Source organism: Saccopteryx leptura, chromosome 7 (genome assembly GCF_036850995.1).
Source record: "Saccopteryx leptura isolate mSacLep1 chromosome 7, mSacLep1_pri_phased_curated, whole genome shotgun sequence".
Classification (NCBI taxonomy): Eukaryota; Metazoa; Chordata; class Mammalia; order Chiroptera; family Emballonuridae; genus Saccopteryx; species Saccopteryx leptura.
In genome coordinates this window covers 78242241-78266014 of record NC_089509.1, presented here as the reverse complement: position 1 = coordinate 78266014, position 23774 = coordinate 78242241, and the positions used below count along the sequence as shown (strand labels likewise).

Below are 23774 nucleotides of genomic sequence, written 5' to 3'. Positions count from 1 at the left end.
GATGAAGAGGCAGGACTAGGTGAGGTCAGGAGTTATGTGATCCAAATTACTTGAGTGTCAGAAGCATCTGGGGTACTTTAGGTCCCTTCTCAGCTGGGGATTCTGATTCAGTTGATCAGGACAAAACCCTAGAAATCTATTTCTGACAAGTACCTAAGGTGAGTCTTCACTAAAACAAGCAGCACTGCCCTTAAAAAAATAATTTTAGAATACTAACTCACTCTTGTATCTCATTAAATTTTGCCATTTGTAAGAAATCATCATAAAATTATGTTTATACAAAACACACAGGTGTATATAAACTTACATGAATGTATCAGAGCATCAGGAGTGTCCTCTAATATTCTGTAACATATAAATCCTAAATTTCTGTATCTATACATTTGTTCAGGCATCTTGCTTTTCATAATATCCCCCATTGTGGCTGTTAACAATTTGAAGGCTAGGCACTTTATTACTGCTTAGAATTAAACATTAAACTTACTTATTCCACTTAAATATGCTTTTATCACAAATTTTATGGAGCTTATGTACTCCTCTTCATTTTTTTCAGCAGAAAAGTCCAGTTTTAAAGCCATTTCCATAAAGAATTTTACATTACTCCTAGTGTCTTTTCTCAAGCACTTTTGAGACTCTGCTCCTGAAAGTCTGTTGAAGAGTAAAAGCTATCTATCTCTTTGTTCCTTAGTTTAAAAACTATAAATGCTCTCCAATTCTTTTGAGTGCTCTTATAAAAAACCAAGGTGATCAATCATTAGCTTTAGTCATTGCAATATCATCAGGTATATTTTTATTTATAGTTTTGGTATTTCTCATCTATTATTTTTAAGTATGAGAATAAATGCATGATTATATTCATAATCAGATAATAAGAAAATGCTTTATTCATTCATAGTTTTAGTTTCTGTATTGAAATTCATATACTGGTGTGTTCTGTTTTCTTTATTTGGTTTTAATACAAGCTATTTTCCTTGTTTTAAAAGAGTTCAACCAACATTTCTTTCTCATTTCTGGACAATACTATAGACACAACATGAATGGTCAAATTAGAATCCATTAACTCAAAATTGGCTAGACATGATTCCAGTGTGACTTTTTGAGGTATGACATACATGCAGATATCAGTTTTTCTACCTAGATGAATTAAATTTCAATGTTCTTCCATCTTGAAATGAGTGATTATAAATCATTATTTTTGTAATCACATCTCCTTGGTTAACAGAGGGGATGTTATTTTTAAAACTAGATGATCTATTTATTTCTCATTAGCCTCATGAGCAGCTATAGAAAGAAGGAACCATGTCTCTTTCTCTGGGGCCATCCCTACAGGGTGGGTTGGTGCAAGTCTCATACTCTTGTAGCACACACATTTTCATAAGGCACTTCTCACTCTCCCCTCAGTTACTTTTTGATGCCACCTCTCCCTACAAAACACTGTTCCTACAACACAATGTTAAAATTCTTTTTCTACTGATGTAACCTCTGGATATTGTCTTGGCAGCTTCTCCACGCTGGGTGACTGTGGCTGTGGGGGAAACCTAGAGAAACATTATTTTATTTAAAATGCTATGTGTCCCTCACCTTTTCTGTACTATGTTCTGTGTTAGGTGCAGAGGCTGCAACAGTAGAAAGTAAACAAGGCAGCTACAATACTTGCCTTTAAAGAGGACTTTCTGAACTAATTTGTTACACAGATAAGTAAACAACAACAAAAAAAAATTTGTGCTAAAAAGTGCTGAGAGATAGAAGTGGTTTAAGGTAAAAGGTGCAGTGAGCCCAAATTGAGTTGGCAGGTGCTTCTTAGAGGAAGAAATGTCAGTAATGAGACCTGATGATGAGTAGGAGTTAGGGAGACAACTGGGGATGAAGGGGAAGACTGAACATTCCAGACAAAGAGAATCATATATGGCAAGTCTCAGAGGTCAGAGAGAAAGTTCACCTGAGTGTAGGATGATGTAAAAAAATTACAGGAGGTGAAAACAGAGAATCTGGGACCAGATTCTGAATGGTTTTCTAAGTAATGTGAAAATTTAATTCATTGGAAGAGTGATAAGGAATAAAAAGAATTCATTTCTTGGGCTTTTTAAAGTAGGTAATGATGCACTCATTTTTTTCTAGAAAGACCTCTGTGGCTCTAGTGTGGAAAATTGATTTAAAGGGGAAAATATTGGAGACTAGCTAAGAAATAGTAATGGTCAGATCTAAATGAATAGCTGTAGAAATGTGGAAAAATGAGAAAATTTGGTAGATATTTAAGAAATAGAAATCATAAGATTTGATTTACTCAATTAAAATTTGAAAGTGAAACTGAGATTTCTGGTTGGGTCAATGAGTGGATGAGTATGCCTGGGATAAAAAGGAGAGGAATATTGGAGAAGAAATTGATGAATTTGAGGTGCCTGGGAGACACTAGGCACTTTGGTAGATAGATATGAGACTTTATGAAAGTATGATCACCTATAAAAAGGTAATCTAGGATGGCTAATCAGAATTTATAATCAGAAGCATTAAATGACAATAGAAGGATTGAGTGAATATGATCTTTTTCAAGAAGAATGTTTAAAGTGTAAACAAAAGACTTGAAGAAACCACCAACACTTACAGAATCAGTTGCAAAAGAGGAGCCTACAAAATAGACTCTATCTTGTATTTCCGGAACAACCGGAAAAACAAGAGGTAGATGATATGGAAGACCAGGAAGAGAAGGCTTCAAACAGAGGAAGTGATTAGCTTTATAAAATTACTGAGAGATTGGAATGGTTAATATTTAAATAGAGATTATTCATTTTAACAACAAAGATGTTGTGGGCCAACTTAGTCCTTGAAGTTTCTCTGAAGTGTTGACCAGAAGGTAGTGTGCTAAAGAGTGAATGGAAGGAACACGCTCAGAATGTTTAAATGCTGATGGCAAGGTGCAAAGAGTGATGGAGAGTTAAAGATACAGGAGAGAAAGGAGAAAACTGGTAGACAGAGCCCTTGAGTAGGTTGAAGGAGTTGGAATTCACGATGACCTGGCCTTAGACAAGAGATTTCTCCAAGGGTACAAGGAAGAAAAAAAGAAAAGAATTGGTTTTCCAAGCAACAGTAGAATCCAGGTGGGATAAAAAGTCAAGAATCATAAAGGGCAAAGAATAAGTAAAGTATGGAAACCAGACCTCGTCTTATGTTCTCACAATTTCTTAACTCTATGGTCTACATGTTAAACTAGAAACTCTGGCTTTGAACCCCCTTCTGCTTATCAATTGTGTAAATTTCTGAGACAAGTAATGAAACCTATTTGAGCTTCAGTTTTTCATTTACACAAAATGAGATTTTTATAAATCTACTTTAAGGGCTGTAATAAGGAATACAATTTTTATCATGGTAAGTATGAAAACAATGTAGGACATGTAGATTCTCAAGTAATTGTAGATACATCTATCATCTTGTCTTGAGAATCTTTTTTCTTGACACTTTTTAGAAAACAATGAGCAAAATCATGGGAAGACAACTCAATAGGTACAGCATATTACATACCGTGCATAGCACAGTACTACACATGTAGTAGGTGCTCAAGAAATATGCATATAACAAATTACTGAAAGCCAGTTATTTTGTCTTATCTACATTAATAAAACCTTTATTTCTGCTAAATTTCAGTGAGAATTCTAGCCATAATCCCCAGCATTCTATGCTGACTAATAACTTCAGGGTCACAGAGGAAAACAAATGTGTCCTTGACAAAGTATATCTTAACTATTCATTCATTTCTGCATATACAGCCTATGAAGAGAACAATAGTTTGACTCTCATAGCCCAGAAGGCAAAATTGGACAGAACCTGAACCCTCTGTCACTTCGGTTGTCATTTTCAACATTGTCAACAAAAAGGCTCCCTAAGAAAGGATGCCCAGATTAGCAACTAAGCAAATAAATTGGCCAGAAATGCATATATTTGGTTCAAGGCAAAAGAAAGAAGGAGAGGGGAATATTCTTGGCATAAATTGGCTTCCCATAATTTTTTTTCCTCCTATAAGGTTTATAAATTTATAGTAAATTTTGTATTCTAAGAACAGTGTGCAAGTGAGAAGGGAGACTGCTGTAAAACTCAGTGGGAAGAGCTGAAGCAAATTGCCCCAGATACGCTTAAGGCAACTTCAGCTCTGGACTCCCCAGAGGCTAATGAACCGTAGATCCCTTCCTCTTCCCAAGGCCTGATATTTACAAAGTGTTGTCAAAGACATCTAAAGTTCCATAAAATACTATAGTTTTAAAAGGTCCTCAAGCTAAATCCTCTAAACCTATAGGAGTTACCCACTTGCTGAGAGTTAATAGGCTCTTGAAGGAATGGTGAAGTTTGGAAAGAACCATTAGAGGCAGAATACAGTTTCTCCCTGTAGCCTGCTCTTACCACTCTTATGAGGTCTCTACCAACTGAAGCCAAGCAGGGTATTTCTAAGTCAGAGGATAAAGCAAACAACTAAATATCTGTTTATTTTGCTCTTAATAATAAACAAAAAAAAGGATTTTTTTCTTGAGAGTCTAGAATTCTAACTAAATCTGTATAAGTCTTTTTATTCCAAATTCTTGAATTATAATACTTTTATTTGGATATCATCAGTTAAAATGTTATATATAAATTTTTTCCCCAGCATTTCACAGATTTCTCAGCTTTTATCTATGTGAATATATTACCAGTAGAAACTGAGATAATAAAAGCCCAAGCAAATAATCATCTAGTATTGTTGCATTTCAATCACTCCAGTCCCCAATTACTGTGTCTATTTTAGATGCTGGCACTTTTTAAAATTTACATTCCAGCATTTCTTGAATAATGTCATTAAGCCCTTACTTGAAAATGTAGTAACAAGAAAATTAGTTTTCTTGCACCTTATTTTAATTTTGTTTCTAATAATGATATTTATATATGTAGGTAGTGATATGGATAATCACATTTTATATCAATATTACTGCCTGATCAATGATGAGATAAGAAGGAATTTCTCTCTGTCTGCTTCCAATCTGTTACCAATGCACACCACTGCCTAATTAGCAAAGTTTTGGGTCAAATAGTTTTAATTGAATTACTGTTCTAAAATAATAATAATGTTCAAATCACAGAAGAAATGTTGAATTTGAAGGACTTAGTCTCTGTTTTGAAGATATTTTTCTAAATATTTAAAGATTAAGTAGCTAAGAATGTTGTGACTGGGTCTGTGCTCTTTATAAAACTTAAGAATTGATTGTGTCCCTAAATACTTCCATGTCCCTTACCCCAGGGCTATCACTTTTAGCTGCATTCTCATTTGAGTCTCTGTCCTAGAAGCTTAGAAAAGAAGAGACATCCTCTCTCTCATCTACCTTTCTGTGCCTTGAAGAAACTATGACGGCAGGTGAGGCTCTTACAGAACTGTTAACTTGCAAAAACTCAGATAGCATTACATTCAGAACCTGTTCAAAGGGAATGCTTTTCTGGTCTTTGAAAAACTTCGATTTCCATTCAAGCTAGATATGAGGTTTTACCGCCACCTCATATGTTTATGCCTGATAAGATAAGGAGAAGAAATCATAAGAATTATATATCTTCTTTGAAACCAACTCAAATCAGCAACAAGAACAATCATGACTTTACTTCTAAATTCAAAACAATTTTTTTGTCTCAAGCACAATATAAATATAATAGAAAGAAAGTTTTTCTTTTTATTCTAGTGGGTGAAATAAATTATCTTCAAATTCCTTTGAGAATATGGCAATAAGTAGAGGACTAGTAAAATCAAGTCATCACAGCAGATGTGCAAGTATACAAATATTTCGAAAAGGAGCTGTGTGTGCTGCTATTTCTCAAGGACATTATACAGTGCTACAGGGTGGTAGTTTAGGTTATTTCAGACCTCTAGGTTCTTTGAAATCTAAGAGTAATATTTATTTGTAATACTAATACTTGTAGTAAGTTACTAATAAATCTTTACTCATATTTATGTAAAATATTATCTTTTATATTGTGGGGAAAAGAAGTGGAGAAATAAGAATGCTATTTAGACATAGTAAAAAAGGAAATCACTTCTGTCTTAATTATAAAAACATTTCACTTTTTCAAATAGTGTAAAATATCTTAAGTACTGACTATGTCTATAATTCAGACATTCTTACAGAAAGTTGTTGTGGACCGTAAATGGCAAAAAGCCTTTGTAGATTCGAGGCTTAGCAAAAGGTTAAGTTCTCCCCCCCACCTCCATATTGGCTATGATGCTGAGTATTTGCACCCACTTCACTTGCTTGCTTAAGTTGCTGGAAGCAATTTACATGCCCTTCCTCTTACTCTTTGTTTGTTCAGATGTTGGTTAATTTCGCTTATGCATGGTAGGGGGATTCCTGTTTATGCCTTGGGAGAGTTCCTGTTTTTGCCTCAGATGTGTAACTTTGTATCAAGGACTTCCTTGACTTGCATATGGCTATATAATAAAGCAAACTGGGGGCTATGGGGCACTTGGATATTGCCATCAGCATTGAAGAGGCCTCCCAATCCCATCCTTTTTTCTTAATGAGTCTGTTTTCTTAATTCCGCACCGTTCTCACTCAAGACCCAGAATTATGAGCCGCACTGGTCCACAGCAGAAAGTGATCTTCATTATGTATTTATTGTCTTTCATGTGGGGAATAATATGTTTGTGGATCATCTAAATTCAATTTTTAACATAATACTTTAACATTGCAAATTATCTTGATAAGCCCATGCATATGAGTAGTACAATTTGATTTATTATCTTCTCAACTATCTTTTCCTGTGGGCACACAAACTGTGCCACAATTTTCTAGCAAACTAAAAATTTTAAATTTGAATATATATATATATAAAATACTTCTATTTCCATGTTTTTAAAATTATATTCATTGATTTTTAGAGAGAGGAAGGGAAATAGATATTGATTGTTTTTCCACTTATTGATGTATTCATTGGTTGATTCTTATATGTGCCCTGACAGAGATCAAACCCACAACCTTGGGGTATTTGAACAATTAGATTCACAAACATATTATTCTCTACGTGGAAGACACTACACAATGAAGATCACTTTCTGCAAGAATATCTAAATTATAGACATAGTCAGTACTTAAGATATTTTACACCATTTTGAAAAAGTAAAATGTTTTCATAATTAAGATGAAGTGATTTCCTTTGTTTATTATGCCTAAATAATATTGTTATATCTCTACTTCTTTTTCTCACAATATAAAATATATAATTATAATATTTTACATAAATATGAGTAAAGATTTATTAGGAATTTACTATAAGTATTAGTATTAGAAATAAATATTACTCTTAGATTTCAAAGAACCTAGAGGTCTGAAATAATCTAATCTACCACCCGTTAGCACTCTATAACATCCTTGAGAAATAGCAACACACACAGCTTCTTTCGACTCTACCAGAACTCAATTCTTCACTATACAACTCATTCTTTTATTAAACACCTCTAGTTGCTTAAAAATATTCAGAAGAAATCTGCTTCATGAAAACATCCATTATATTCTTTTTGTTTGTTTGTTTTGTATTTTTCTGAAGTTGGAAATGGGAAGGCAGTCAGACAGACTCCTGCATGTGCCTGACTGGGATCCACCCACCATGCCCACCAGGGGGCGATGCTCTGCCCATCTGGGGCATTGCTCTGCTGCAACCAGAGCCACTCTAGCACCTGAGGCAGAGGCCATAGAGCCATCCTTAGCGCCCGGGCCAACTTTGCTCCAATGGAGCCTTGGCTGCTGGAGGAGAAGAGAGAGACAGAGAGGAAGGAGAGGGGGAGGGGTGGAGAAGCAGATGGGCACTTCTCCTGTGTGCCCTGGCCAGAAATCGAACCCGGAACTCCTGCACACCAGGCCGATGCTCTACCACTGAGCCAACCGGCCAGGGCCCATCCATTATATTCTTAATATAACCTCTAGTTTAGGATCTTTCCGATTTACTCAGAAATCCTTACACAGAATCAGGTTCCTGCTGCAGAATCGATGGCCTAAAAGATTTGTATATGCTAATCAAAAGAAAGGCTGGAATAAAGCAAAGTAGGGGTATATCCAGAGAAATATCATCTAACCAGTCCTCAAAAGACCTCCCTGACTGCTATGCACCACTGATTGGGTCCAGTCCTCTAGCCTGTAAGTGCAGGAATTTGATTTTACAAAACTTCAGAACTGATTGGGCTGACTTGTGGTCAAAAAAATACACAGAAATTCAGGACCAATTGATTCACTCAAACAAAATATATAACTGTCAAACTGATAAGAGATTCATATGGTACTGCCAGAGACATTCTCAATCTGTAGGCTATATAGAAGTCAAATTATTTTAAAACGGTTTAGGGAACAGAGCATGAGAACAAAAGAAATGGTTTAATAGCATCAGACACTGATAGTCTAATTCATCCATCTCTGCAGCTGACACTCTGGGTTACTAGTTCAAGCTGGCTTCACAGAGCACCCAGAGAATGCTTGAATTTATCATTTGAGTCAACTTTCAGAAGCTTCTTTTGCCTAGCTGTAACCCTTGTCTGAAAGAAAATGTGCTGTCTTTCAGACATATGAGTAGGTTTAGTCGAATTTTACAGTCATAATTCTATTGTAATCTACAATTGTTGTTTTGATGAATTATCTAAATAACATCTTATTTCCAATTTGGGGGTGGGGGCGGGGTGAAGCAAGGGTAATATTAAATACACGTACCTGCATCACAACTTGCTTTCGGCTGTATTGATTTAGTCTCTGAAAGGCTGTGCCTGGCTCTGCCTCCTACTGCCCACTAACCTTACTTGACATGAGAAAGGTAAGGCCATGGTAATGGTACTTGCCATTCCCTCTGTCTCTGGCTCCTCCTGTCTCTTTTTCTGTAATTATCAGGACAGAAACAATATGTATATCTATGAGCGCCCAGCTTCTGTAATCCTTGCCTGCTGTTGACTAACAGTAGGCATTAGCTCTGGGGAAGTAACTTAGATTATACCAGAAATTGTTTCTTAAAAGGGTCAGGATATATTTTTTTAGAACAAACCATTTATAAATATTTAAACAGAAAACAAGTCAAAGGATTTTAGACAAAGACAAGAAGAGTTTCTACCATTATCAATATCTTTCTTAGAAGAAAGAGCACTAACCTTACATTAAATTATTTTTCAATGGAGGACAGAGAAATTGATGTCTAAATCATCAGCCACTGGAGGAAACATACCATACAGACTTCCAAAATATCGCTTATATAATTTTAAATCTTTAAATGCTTTATTATTGTTTGACTACTTCTGCATAAACATCAGGATTACAAATACTATGGGCCATACACATATTCAGTTGGAATATTAGATTTGTGTGTCTCTAGTTTTCTTAATATACTTATGTTTTATTTCTAAAATATCAGTTGCATCACCAGAAGTTGTTATATATTCAGGTTTTTAATACACTTGGTTGGATTGACTATAAATGTGTTGACATATATTGATGATTCCTCATTTTATTGCCCAGGGATCATTTCTTCTACTCATTTATTTTCAATCTCTCTACTGTCTTCTTTGACAGAATCCTACAAATAGAGCAATGCAAGCTCATAATGAATGGTATAAACTAATTAGCATATTTTATGATGGAAACGGTTCCCATTCCAGGTATCGTCCTGTCTGGGTAATGAACTTTGTAAAATTATCCAGCTTTACCATACTAAGGCACCAGGTTTATGCAAACAAGCTCTTATTTTGCCCTTGGTCTTCAATTTATAATCATGAATATGGTACAAATTCAGAAACAAACACTATGGAGTGAGGGACTAAGTAAAAAATAAAATAGCTTAAAAAAGGATTTTGAGTTAAGAAAATTCTTCATCTTCTTTTGCAACTGACAGAAAGAAAAATAGCCCTAATAAAAAAAAATACTGTGACTAAAATCACAATATATAACTGAAACATAGGGAAGTTACGGAAAATTCTTCCACATGCAGGTGTGCAGAAACACTCACAGGTTGCTAACAGACACTAAAAAGAAGTTTTTAATAGTTTGTTATGGGGAAAAGGTCTAGGAATAAAGAGTGAAAATAAGTGCTGTTTCATTACCTCAGTAGTGGGGCCAGCAACTTCCACTGCTAAGGTCGCATTGAAATAGTAGGTGTGTGGTTTGAGTACTCTATCTTATAGCCCCCTGATTGTGGCACAGAATGAGCCCAGCCTTCTCTTAGTTTCATGAATGACCAGAAGGTATTTCAAGGTGAATCTACATACCATGATTGCCCTACTTCCGTTTTGGTCAAGCATCCTCATATTGGATATTTCACTCAACACTACTCCATTTCATTTTTGATGTTTGTTTTCTGTAGGTGCAGTTTGTCGCCCCAAGCATCATGACCCAAATTTTAAGCTAGATTAGAAGAATGGGAGAAACCAAAAGAGAAAATTTTGTATATGTTTAGTCTTTACTTGGAAGTGTCTCATTAGTTTAATGGCAATAATCATAGTAGAAATATTAAAATGAATAATTTAAATGCCATCTCCAGTCTCTCCAGCATACTTATTGGAAATCCTCTATTAATTTGGATATGTAATTTGAAATACTACCCATCATATCAATGTACACAAATATATCTACCCAACAAAGCACTTCACATATTTAACCCTTTGAGTTGTGAGTTTCATTCATGCTTGCATACCCCCGGGTGTGAATTATTTTTCAAAAAATGAAATTAGTTCTAGTTACAATTTTATTAATTTAAATCATGTTTAAATTGTTTGATAACCAATTTATGGAAACAAAAGGAACATACATTTGCCTTTTTTTAAATGTTGCCTTACACATTTTTAAAATAAATTGATCATATTCTGGATGGTCAGGAGGCACAAGGACGTACATGAAAGTTTGCACTACTCAAAGGGTTGACAATTTATTTTAAACTTCAATGTTCTGCAGATGACATCTAGATCTTAAAATGTATAGATATTTTATAGCCCTGTTTAAACATAAATAATACGTTTGTCTGATTCACTAATATGGAGGTATGTTTGTTTTTTTTTCTCTTCATGATTAGACTCATCCCGGAGTCATCCATGACTGTCAGTAAAAATGATAAGGGACACACCATAATAAAAAAGTATACCACTATGTAGAAATAACAAGAAATAATCTATTTTATAAGAATAGTAATTCATTATAAATCTTCTACTACTGCTGACCAGTTACTGGGCTGTTGAAGGATACCTTTAGATTAACATCAAGAAAGTTTTATTGCTCATGTTTTGGGGCTAGAATTTCAACATACATCAGGTCCTAGATCAGTGGTGCTCAAATTTTTTGAAGTCAGGGTGCATTTAAAATCCTACAAATAATTGTGGGCGCACTATATACAAATTTCTGAGAAATATGTTATAATAATTAAGTCAAATATTAAAGAAAAAATATAAAGTCCAAGCATGCTTTTATGGTAATTAAACAAAATAAATATGACAAAATTAAATTTATTCTGACATTAAAAAACATTTTTATGTTACATTTTTTGAGTTATGCTTTTTAGAATTTGTAAAAAAAAGACAGGTTAAAAATTAAAAAAACTACAAAAAAGTTATATTTTCATATATATAGATACATTCTTAGTAAGATTTAGTAAATTCTGCAGGACCTGGTGCGAATGTGTTTTTTATTCTTGTGTTTATGAGAAACATGAACCTGATGTGTCCAAGCAATTTCTTCAATGTTTGGGCATATATTTGAAAGGTAAACTCTCATTTCCTTGTCAATACATTGAAGAATTTCTCTCTTTTTACTCTTAATTGTGTTGAGGGTAGAAAATCCTAATTCACATAAATAGGATGTTGAAAATTGTAGTAAAATGTTCAAAGCTTTTTTAGATATTGCCACATATTCTTCTTTTATAGAAATCCAAAAGGCTTCAAGAGTCAATTCCTTATGTTTAATCATCAACTCACAATCAGTGGATACAGCTGCCAGTTCTTCTGTTAATGTTAAGCCAAAACCACTTGAAGCTTCCATGAATGGGTTTCTAATCCAATCGTATTGTTCAGTGTTAAGTGATGGAAATTCTATAAATTAAATTCTGCCTATCAGCCTTCAAGTCCTATTTTATTTAAACTTAACTTTTGCTCACTTCCAGAATTCTTCAATATCACGCTTCTTTTTGAGAAATCTATCCATTTTATTTGGGTGTATTTATCTAAAAATAGTATAATGATGTGTTAATAATAAATATAATAATGATGTGTTAACAAAAAGAGTGGTATTCTGTAATGAAATGGTATAACAGAGTAACTATATTTATTTTTATATCTGAGCATGTGTTGCAAATCAGTGCAGCTAGTAATTTCAGGTCCCTAGTGGGAACGGTGCGGAATTTAAAAAATACATGGAATTAAGAAAATATGTGGTTGGGAGGGCCCTGTAATTGCTGCTGGCAAGAACAAAGCATGCCCCAAAACTGCATCTTGCTTTATTTATAGGGCAAAGTGGGCCATTAGCAAATCAATGAGATCTTTGATCATGTTTCCAAGGCAACCCAAGGATTTTATCAAGTGCAGAAAACCCCTACCATACATATCATCCTAACTTTACACCAAACAAAGGATAGAAGAAACTTGCCCCCAGTCTTCCCAGGGAACATGGGGGGTAGTGTGAACAATCCAGCACCACAGCTTAACAGCCTTTTGCAACCTAATCAGGCAAGTGAGGTGGGGGGTTGGGCAGACTGTCAGTTTACAGCCAATTCCCCATACCTCTGTCTCCCAAAAATCAAAGTTCCAAAAACCCTGTTGGTTATTTGGTCCCCAACAGGCACATATTTCTCTGGAATATTATAGGGCGCACCTGGAAATCTTCTAGGGAGCACCAGTGTGCTCTGGCGCACCAGTTGAGAACCACTGTCCTAGATTATAGAAAAGACTCAAAATAAGCAAAACTTTATATTATAAAATGAACATATAAAGAAAAAGAAAACTGCCTGATTAGGTGATGGCACAATGAATAGAGCATTGGCCTGGGATGCTGAAGACCCAGGTTCAAAACCCCAAGATCATCAGCTTGAGCGCAGGCTCACGAGCTTGAGCACGGGCTCACCAGCTTGATCATGGGGTCACCGGCTTGAGTTTAGGATTATAGACATGACCCCAGGGTCACTGGCTTGAGTCCAAAAATCACTGGCTTAAAGCCCAAGGTCACTGGCTTGAGCATAAGGTCACTGCCTTGAACAAGGGGTCACTGAGTTGGCTGGAGCCCCCCAGTCAAGGCAACGAAGAATTGATTCTTCTCCTCTCTCTCCCTTCTTGTCTGTCCCTGTCTTTTTCTCTTTCTCTCTCTCTCTTGCTAAAATAATAATTAATTTTTTTAAAAAAAGAATAGAAGACTGCTTAGAGATGACATTACAAATATTAAGCAAAAGTAGTTAACTAACACCTGACTTGTCGTGGCACAGTGGATAAACTGTCAACCTGGGATGCTGAGGCCACTGGTTCAAAACCCTGGGATGCCTGGTTAAGAAACATATGGGAGTTGATGCTTCCAGCTTCTCCCCCCTTTCTCTCTCTCTCTCTCTCTCTCTCTCTCTCTCTCTCTCTCTAAAATGAATAAATAAAATCTTAAAAAAGTATTTAGACTAACAAAAGTCAGAAAAATATTTTAGTATTTCTATAAAAACATGAGAAAACCAATAAAACTTGTAATGACAGAGGAAGGGTTCATTTTAAACACGTTTTTTTCTTTATCATAAGTTTAAATTTTATGTAACATTCTTAACATAGACCAAATATTATGCATTACAATACCCTTATAGCATTCAGTATGTTCTGTTGTAGCTACGTAAGTGATTCTGAAATAATGTTTGCTTTTTCAATAGCTTTATTTTGGCAATGAGAAAATGTAGGGGTGATAGTAGAATTCATGTTCACAGTAGATGGAAAAAAACCTGAGAGAATACATTTGTTGAAATTTGCATTTGGTTTTGGAAAACATTTGTTCAACAATTGAATGCAGCCATATTTTAACGTTTAAGCTCCTACATTGAGAAAGTATCAAGGTATTGCAGCAATTTTCTTCTAGGGACATTATGTTAGGCTTTGATATTCCAAAAACAGAGTATTTCTTCTTGAATTATTTTATGATCAATGTACAGTCTCTACACAAGAAAAATTAAGGCTGTCTGATAACTCATAGACACATTATTGGCTGTTAAAGATGTAGGAAATTGCATAAAAGCATAAAAAGCACTGGGTAATTTTGCAGTTCCACTTCTAAACACAACTGTAAAGATGTCTGTCTTTCAATTCTTCCTCTTTCTTCTGAAGCATGGCCTTTCAGTGCTGTTCTTTTAAATACTTTTATCTACTGTAACTTTGCTTCTTAATGTACTGGTTGATCTTACCAGGCTAAGAATGTATTTACAGGGGTGCTTGCTTTTATCTGTATTCACAGAGAATGCTAACAAATTAGAAGAAAGTGCCAGAGAACACCACATACCTTGCCCAGAACATTACAATGGCTTTTGCATGCATGGGAAGTGCGAACATTCTATCAATATGCAGGAGCCATCTTGCAGGTAATGTTTTCGCTCTTTAACATTTGAAATGTATAAAGTCAAGTGTACAAACTAAATGCTGTATATTTAGAGAATTGGGTGCCATTCTCCCCGAATGGGTGATCAGCAGCCAAATTTATCTCTGCCTCTCCTACACACACACACATACACATACACACACTTTCTAGAAAACCATGAAATGTATGTTCCTTGCACACTTGGTATTAACATATGATTGTATAATTCTCTAGTAGAATTTTAAATTGTACTTTGAACCTTACAAGCTCCTTAAAGACAGGTTTCTCTGTTTATTCACCCTCTTTCCCATGTACATAGAAGAGTAGTTAGCACATATCAAGTGCTTAAATATAACTATTTCTCAAACAAGTAAATGGGCAAAGCCCTACTGTATATAAGATGATATAGTTGCTTTTTAGGAGGCCATCTTTTCCATAGTCCTTTAGGTCTTAAAATAAATATTATCAGTCTTGGCTTTGCTAGGTACACATTCTTTTCTTGGCTCTGCTATCCACAGGCCTTGTCTAGTGAAATGAAAAGCTGTACCTCCACAGACTCAAACTCAGTTGAGACACAAAGAAATTGCTTGTCTGGATTTGGTTGATAAATACACATATCTGCTAAATTTTTATGGAGAGAACATAATTATTTCAGAGATGAGTGAAAGTAAACGTATCATATTTTTATTAAAGGAATATACAAGTGACACATGATGAAATAGGTTCTGTATTGTTCTACAGTGAAAGGAGTTGGTCTCCCTCTGTCTTTTTCTCTTCTCTCTCTTCCATTCTCCTCCTCCTCCTCTTCCCCTACACCTGTCTTCTCAAGAACTATCTTCCTTTCTTCCTTTCGTGTTTTCCTTCACTGAATACACTAGCATCTGCCTTGCAGTGAAGCCAGGCGGAGTGAACATAACTGGGACTTTGCTCTGGCTGACCTGTCATTCTCAGCAGAGTTGTCATTATTAAACTATTCTGATGCAGACAGGAAAGATCCCAGGATGCAGTTAGGAGAAATTGGAAGTGAAGTACTAAAATAGTTGTACAAAGTCAATGACAAATTGATCCCCATTAGTATTGTTTTTATGTGAGCTGTTTTCTTGTTTTGTTGACAAGTGCTAATTTTAATATGCAGATTGTCTACCTGAGCTTTCTGATGAGGGTTGAGTGAGAGTCAGCATTCATACTCAGATGAATAGCATATGGACTTGTTTTGCAGAACAAGCATTATTATCTTTATTTTCTACTGAAATTTAATTCTCTAACATAAGCAGACAATGCTATGACCAGGAAATGAAAGAAATTACTCTTATTGTACCTCTGGTCCTAAGATTTTTCAACATGTATCCTAACAGTAACATAGAGAATGATTTACTCAAAAATAAATAAATAAAATAACCCTATTTATTATGTCCATGTTATCAGAAAGAAGCCTTTCGGTTAATCATATTGACTTAGGTTGATGAAAGAACAGGTTAGGTAAAACGTAAAGCTCAACTGAAGAAAATATAGAAAGAACAATTATCAAACTCTCTTGTTAGTATAAAAAGAAACCACATATCTTTTAAATCAAAAACACAAAGAGATCTTTTTGAAAATAAGTAATGAAGAACTAATATCTACAAAGTAGCATTTTCTTAAAGGTAGAAACAAATGCCCTACTTTTAGGATGAAGATAAATGCTGATAGACCAACAGTAAAAATGAGTTCAGCAGCTTTAGGTAACTGGACATTATGATTTTTTCCAGGTGTGATGCTGGTTATACTGGACAACACTGTGAAAAAAAGGACTACAGTGTACTGTATGTTGTTCCCGGCCCTGTGCGATTTCAGTACGTATTAATTGCAGCTGTGATTGGAACTATTCAGATTGCTGTCATCTGTGTGGTGGTCCTCTGCATCACAAGGTCAGTAACTGTACTTAGTGACCACTATATCAAAGAATATATTGTTCCTTTTTGTCTTAATGAGATCACTCTAATTATGAGTCCCTTCTTGGACTCTGCAGCCATCCATTCTCTGGAGACCTATTTCTCCATAATAACAGCATTTGAATAGCCAAATGGAAAGACACTAATTTTTATGTTGAGTAGTATAAATTATTTTCCTTATTTTTGCATTATGATGAGGATTATTTATTTTCTAAGCAAAGGTATTTTTTCCTCTAATGTGTAATGCTAGACTTTGTATAAATATACTTTTCTCTTTCAACTATAAAAAGTCAGTCTTCATTTAAATTTTTATATATATAGTGAGAGGTAGGGAGGCAGAGAGACAGACTCCCACATGCACCCCGACTAGAACCCACTGGGCAAGTCCACTAGGGGGCAATGCTCTGCTCATCTGGGACAGTTGCTCTGTTGCTCAGCAACTGGGCTATTTTAGCACTTGAGGCAAGACCTTGGTGTCATCTTCAGCACCTGGGACCAATTTGTTCAAATGAGCCATGGCTGAGGGAGCAGAGAGAGAAAGAGAGAGAGAGAGAGAGAGAGAGAGAGAAGAAAAAAGGGTGGAGAAACAGATGGTCACTTCTCCTGTGTGCTCTGACTGGGGGTCAAACCTGGGACTTTCACACACTGGGCCAATGCTGTACCACTGAGCCAACTGGCCAGGACCCATCTAAACTATTAATAGATTATTGACCAGTGTTTTACGTATCCAGATCAGTATGCTGAATGAAGTCAAATAAATTTTAAACAAGGCCTAGAAAAGTATTAAATTACATCTTTCATTGATGGTACTTATATTTCCAAATGTAACTCTTAGATAAAATCATTTTAATATATTTGATATAAATAACAAATATGTTTTATCTTAACAAAATAGCTTTTAATCACAAAATTAAAAATAAAGTTATGAGAAAAATTATGTTATAGCACATGAAAACTTTTGATATATGAAAACACAACAAATACCAAAACAAGTTTTTATCTCAAATTCCTAGAACAATCAAATGGTAATTGTTTCTCAGAGAAGCAGGTTGAGAGAGAGAGATTTCATCTAGTTTCAACAAGAAAGAATACCATGATTAGTCAGTGATGTCTGACATTGGGCTTGGAGTAAAGGAGGGAGGCCAGGTACTTGCTTAACTTTATTGGTGCGTCAAGTCACGCTAACCGAAGATTAGATTCTAAACCAAATACATAGTGTTTATGTCTTGCCTAAAACATTATTAAAGATAATAATGCTTTCATTCTCCTTGAGAAAAAAAAGTTTTAAGGAAGTTTTCAAGGTTTTTGCCAAATTCACAAGGCATTTAGACTCATTCGTTTGCACAGCTCTGCAATAAATCAGAATGTTTCCAAAAAATCATTTTCAAAAGGGAAGAAAATAAAACAAAGTACCACATCTTTAGAAAATAAAGGCCATAATACATCTCAGTCTCTGTATCGCACTATCTTCTTGAGGACAAATGTGGCATTTGCTCTTGAAAAAGACAAAATATGGTTCATAAATCCTTGCCCAGCCTAAAGGCTTAAGTGAAGAGTGTGGACCGGTGCTCTGTGCTGCTCTAAGCCAAGCGGAGTTCATCAACTCGGCTCACACGTTTAGATGCCAAGTGAGTCAATGGATTATATCAAAATAGATTCTGGGAAACATAAAGATGACTCAAGAAACCAAAATCACTGAGTGTGAAAGAGAAGATAGAAAAGAATCTAAAATACAGGAAACTGTGCCATGTTACTCTGAGGGTCTTGAGCCTTTTAATATCTAAGCAGTATCAGAATATAAAAAACAAAATTTGTGTTTAGTACACCTAATAACAGTTGAATTTGCTACATCCTGTACTGACAAAAATGCTAAACTTTAAATACTTCAGCAGAAATTTTCAAGTCTGTTATTAAACACAGTTCCATTTCCATACACAATAAAAACAACTGGAATACATAGGTCCTTACATCAGCAGGAATTCTGTGTATATATTATATATGTGTATGCGCACACCACATACCACACACACACACACACAGAGTGAGACATATACATTAAATAGCATTTGAAGAAGGAAAAATTATCCCCATTTTCCAGATAGGGATTCTAAGGTATGAGAAGTTAGCAAATGGCTGACTATACACAGCTGAGCAGTAAGGGCAGAAATGGAGGGCTGCCTAGTGCCAGAGCCTGTACACTTAACCACTGCTCATACTGCCCCTTGGCTGGTCATGATGTTGTATATTCTGATGGTCAAGGCAACCTTACCCAAGTTTCAAATTGGAGCAAGCCATTTTTTCAAGGTATATGATCATTATAATTATCTGTATTAAGACAAACAAAACCTATCTTCTGTTTACTTTTGAGGAAGAGACTAGCACATAAACTTAATTAGCCTTATTATAATAAAGTGTATAAATTTGTCTCAGGACATCAAAGCCTTCCAGTGTCTTTATAGGAGTCAAACTAATTAATAAACTATCCTGTCCCCACTGTAGATTCATTTCAACCCCTTAAAAACATTCTGCTCAAAAACTGAACTTTCCAACTAGGGCACCCCCCGAAAAACCCTCCCTTCTTGGTGACCTGGACACATGAATCTGTCAAGACCAATTCCTAAATACTTACAGGCTAATAGATTTTTTTTAAATGCACCAGGCAGAGATCCCTTCATTGTTTTCAATTTTTTAAATCCCTTCACCTGGACTCTCCTCTTTTCTACTTGTTTTCTCCTCATCCCACTTCTTTTTTCTAATTTCTTTCCCTTTTCTTTACTGTTTGAGCTGAGTACTTGCCCTTCTTCTAAATACAACATGTCTTATAAGAAATATAAACATCTAGAGACATGAAAAGAGTTGCCTGTTGAGAAGATGGATTTTCACTCTTTTTATCTTTAGCTCCTACTTGCAAAATAGTGACTTCAGCTCCATGTTTATTTTGATAAATCTACCCTCCCCCCCAAAAAATCCCGTACATATATGGGTTTTATTTATATATTCTTTGATACTCTACAGTTTATTATGATAAGTTTTTTATTAACTTTATATGTTCTTATTTGCATCATCAAAACATTCTTTTATTATAAGACAAAAGATACTAGGTCTAGCTTTTCAGATAATTTGACTGAATATTAGCCTTCATAGAAGCTAGATAATTGGTTCCAATTTATGTCCTTAGCTTATAGTATTAATGCAAAAACATATTAAGCTGAACCAAAATAATATCCCTTTCCCTTGTAAATCAGATATTAACAATTGTCTCATTCTCTGGCTTGATGGAATTTAAACTTGTAGCATTGAAATGTCAATATATAACATTCATCCTTAGGACATTTAAAGTATAAAATTGTTGAAGACCTTTAAAGTGAGATTGGATGGGCTCACGATTTGCTTGATTGCTTTGTGCTTAGTCATTCTTTATGCTTTAACGAATAAGCAGCTGAGGACTAGGTAAATGTACTTCTCTTCAACTTCTACGTCTGTTATTCAGTTCTCCTCAACAGATGCTTAAAGATGACTGCAACTTGGCTATGCGACTAGTAAATTCTCATCTGAACTACTTCAATTACTTCCTTAATTCATAACTTTAGTCTGTGATTGTAAGACTAAACTTTAGGTGATAGCACTGGACTAAGATTTGTAAACTTTCCAACCTTCTAGGAAATGCCCCAGAAGCAACAGAATTCACAGACAGAAGCAAAATACAGGGCACTACAGTTCAGACAACACAACAAGAGCGTCCACAAGGTTAATCTAAAGGGAGCATGTGGCACAGTGGCTGGACTACCGAAAGCTTGGACTACACAATACAGTATTATAGACAAGAGAGTAAGACAAGAGATCTACACATGTTGCCTTGCATTTGTGGTAATCTACACCAATGAAAACATGTACTACAGCTATATTTGATTATGTATGGATATATTTGAAATAGTATACATTGTCTTGATGTTTTTCTGTAATGTAAATAAACTATTTATATCACACAATATAGTTTTTTCTTTCCCATGTATTTGTTATATATAATAAATACTCAGTGATGAGAAAAGAAATGGCATTCTTAAATTTGCGGTATCTCCTAACTCTAAACATAATCAAGCTAGTACAATCTGTACAGGTACTAGTATTTCATCTTTCTTCATATCTTGAAACAGAGCATTATTTTATACAACATTCAGTGGCTAGGTTTTGAGTGATTCCAAGATCAAGGGAAATGATGGTTATTGGAAAAGAGAAAAAATAATTTATTTTATATCAAGTGAGGATAAAATATTTGAGATATTTGAATCATCTCTATTTTATCAACTTTTTTTCCTGGTCCTCTATTTTCATCCCCAAAGCAGAAAAATCTGAGTCATATGAATTAAATCAAAGAAGGGAAGGGAAAGTGTTTTATAACTCATAATACAGAGGAAAAGAAGATATTGGCTTTTATCTGTGAAGCATCTTAGAATCTCCCAAGAAAGTGCATATATCTGAAGGGTCCTGAACACATTAAATCTTAGGAATACACAGAGTATAAAATCTATTCTATTTTGGTGAATAGAATTAATATCTATGGGAACTTTTAATAACATCATTACATTTGAAACACCAAAATCATGAATTATTTGAAGCAATCTCACTATATTTATAGTATGTAGTTCTTTTAAAAGAAGTTGGATTCAAAACCAAATACCTCATGAATGGCTTTATGATAATGCAGCACCATTATCTGAAATGAAGCTAAGATGATGGGTAATATTTGATAAAACAAAAATCTGTTTTAAACATTCCTATGAAGGCATAAGAATAAAATGAATCCATTGTTTCTGAAAGTGGAAAGTTGATTGATTTTTGAACATACATGTAGGTAAGACCACTTTGGGAAAATATTAACTATAAAAATTCTCAAACTGAAAAGAGGAAAATAATAAATCAAATAATTGCCTTTTTACTATTTAGTTTTTTATACCTTGTTGTGGCTAATATAGTAAGTCTAAATAAAACTTTCTTTTTTCCTTCAAATTACCTCTGCATGGATTAAAAGGACTGACACTCCTGTATCAAAAAAAAATGTATAAAATCAACACATTCTGAATATAAAATATTCAGTGAAAAATAAGATTTCTTAAGTGATATTTAAGATATTTGCTAAAATGTTAAAGGTTACAATCTAAATAGGATTTAGAACTGGTTGAAAATCCTGTTTTTCTAGGTTAGTCATCACTTTGAACAGTATGAATCTATTGGCATAACCGTCATTCAAGTGTTTTCCTAAATTGGTCCTATGCCTCTTGTACAAAATAAACTCCATTTAAACTTCCACATGGAATTTTGGTTTGGTTAACAGGTGCAGAAACTAGCCCTGATCTCCTTTGTAAGACAAGAGTTGTGGCAAACAAACCCTTCTCCTAAAGGAATAGCAAAAATGCAAAATCACAGGGCTTATAGAGCTAAAATAAACAACAATTTCACTGATGTTTACTTATGAAATTGACTTGCTTTGTTAAGTATTGATACATTCCTTTGGATAAGTTTTCATCAAAGCATCATAAACCTAAATTTTGAAAAAGTCCTTGGATTTAATAATATAGTACATTCCTGTTCACCTCCATACTTACCCACTTCATGAAAGAATCCCTTTTAAATGATGCAATAACAAATCTTAAGTGAGCATATACTCTATGCCAGGTACTATTCAAGGTCCTAGGGAAATACAAATGAAACATGATCTCTACTATAAAGAAACTCACAATCTAGTCCAGACAGATAAGCATCTAGCCTCTATTTGCATACTTATAATTTGGAATTCCATTTTTGGACAATTCTAATTTTGAGACCAATTTTTCTCATGTTGAGTTGAAATTTATTTCTCTATGTTTTCTACCTGTGGCTCCTATTTTTTCTCTCTGGAGCAAAGGAATAATGAGTTAGGTATTTAAAAATATTAGAACAGCCCGACCAGGTGGTGGTGCAGTGGATAGAGCATCAGCCTGGGACACAGAGGACCCAGGTTCAAAACCCCGAGGTCACCAGCTTGAGTGTGGGCTCATCCTGCATGAGCACAGGCTCACCAGCTTGAGTGTGAGGTTACTGGTTTGAGCACAAAAGTCACTGGCTTGAGCCCAAGGTCACTGGCTTGAGCAAGGGGTCACTCGCTCTGCTATAGCCCCACCCCCTATTAAGGCACATATGAGAAAGTAATCAATGAACAACAAAAGTGCTGCAACGAAGATTGATGTTTCTCATCTCCCTCTGGCCTGTCTGTTCCTATCTGTCCCTCTCTCTCTGTGTGTGTCTCTCTCTCTGTGTCTCTCTCTGTCTCTCTCACTAAAAAATAAATAAATAAATAAAAATAGGACAGATATGATGTGTTTTACTCACCCCACAGCCCCTTTGCATGTATTTTCTTCTTTAGATGAAACATCCCTAATGTGCTCATCTGACCTTCATGTGATGTGGTTTCCAGATCCCCCTGGCATCTGTATCACTCTTCTTTGGACAGACTCTACTTTGTCAATATATATTTTTAAGTGTAGGGTTCTCTGAATTGCACGGATTGCCACAGTTGTGGTCTGACCAGCATAGATCATCACTTTCTATAAGTCAAACTTACAGAAAACAGACTTAACTGAGAGACATGATCTCTAATTTAAGTTCTACTTTAACCACAAATTTGCTATGGAACCATGAGCAGTTCATTTCACATCTCAGGTCTTAGTTTTCTCATCACTTCTATCTCTAAAAACCCAGGTACTACTGTGCTTTTATTCTTGTTACCTAAGGCCACATTCACTATTTTTGCTGCTTGTCCTGAACTTAAATTCAAAACTCTTTCTAAATAAACTGTTTTAAGCCATGTCATTCACTCATCCATTTATTTATTCACCCATTCATTCATTATATGTTTATTATACATCAAAAATGTACTGACAGCCATCAATTACCAGCACCATGCTCATCTTTGAGAAGAGAAAGATAAATAAGCTAGAGTCCCTCTCTAAAAGGAACTCACCATCAGTTCATTTGTCCCTTGAATCAAAAATCTTGTAGCCCATCGAGACACTGAGAGGCAAATAAAACATGATCAAGAATGTAGCAAAGGCTCTGAGAATGATCAGTTCGGAATGTTTGGGGCTCTCCAGGAGAAATCTCCGGGCTGGGTAGATGTGCTTCTTCACAGTTAGTTAGACGGGCTGACTTCATCCTCCACACAAACTCTGACTACTTGCTTCTGATAGTTTATCCACCCCACATGCTCTTTTCACACCCTGCTTCTCTCTACAATACCTAGGGCAAATAGCAGCTTATCAGTGAAGCC

At 35.1% G+C, this 23774-nt stretch overlaps 1 protein-coding gene across 1 annotated transcript in view; it reads left to right on the top strand.

Moving 5' to 3' along the window:
* The window catches only part of TMEFF2 (transmembrane protein with EGF like and two follistatin like domains 2), a 262310-nt gene extending 241867 nt beyond the window's left edge, over positions 1 to 20443 (top strand). Inside the window, exons 8-10 of the mRNA XM_066345763.1 lie at positions 14421 to 14544; positions 16289 to 16447; positions 20132 to 20443. Of these exons, the coding sequence (XP_066201860.1) occupies positions 14421 to 14544; positions 16289 to 16447; positions 20132 to 20228 (380 nt within the window). The 3' untranslated portion in view covers positions 20229 to 20443. The remainder of the gene's footprint in view (positions 1 to 14420; positions 14545 to 16288; positions 16448 to 20131) is intronic.
* Positions 20444 to 23774: the final 3331 nt, after the last annotated feature.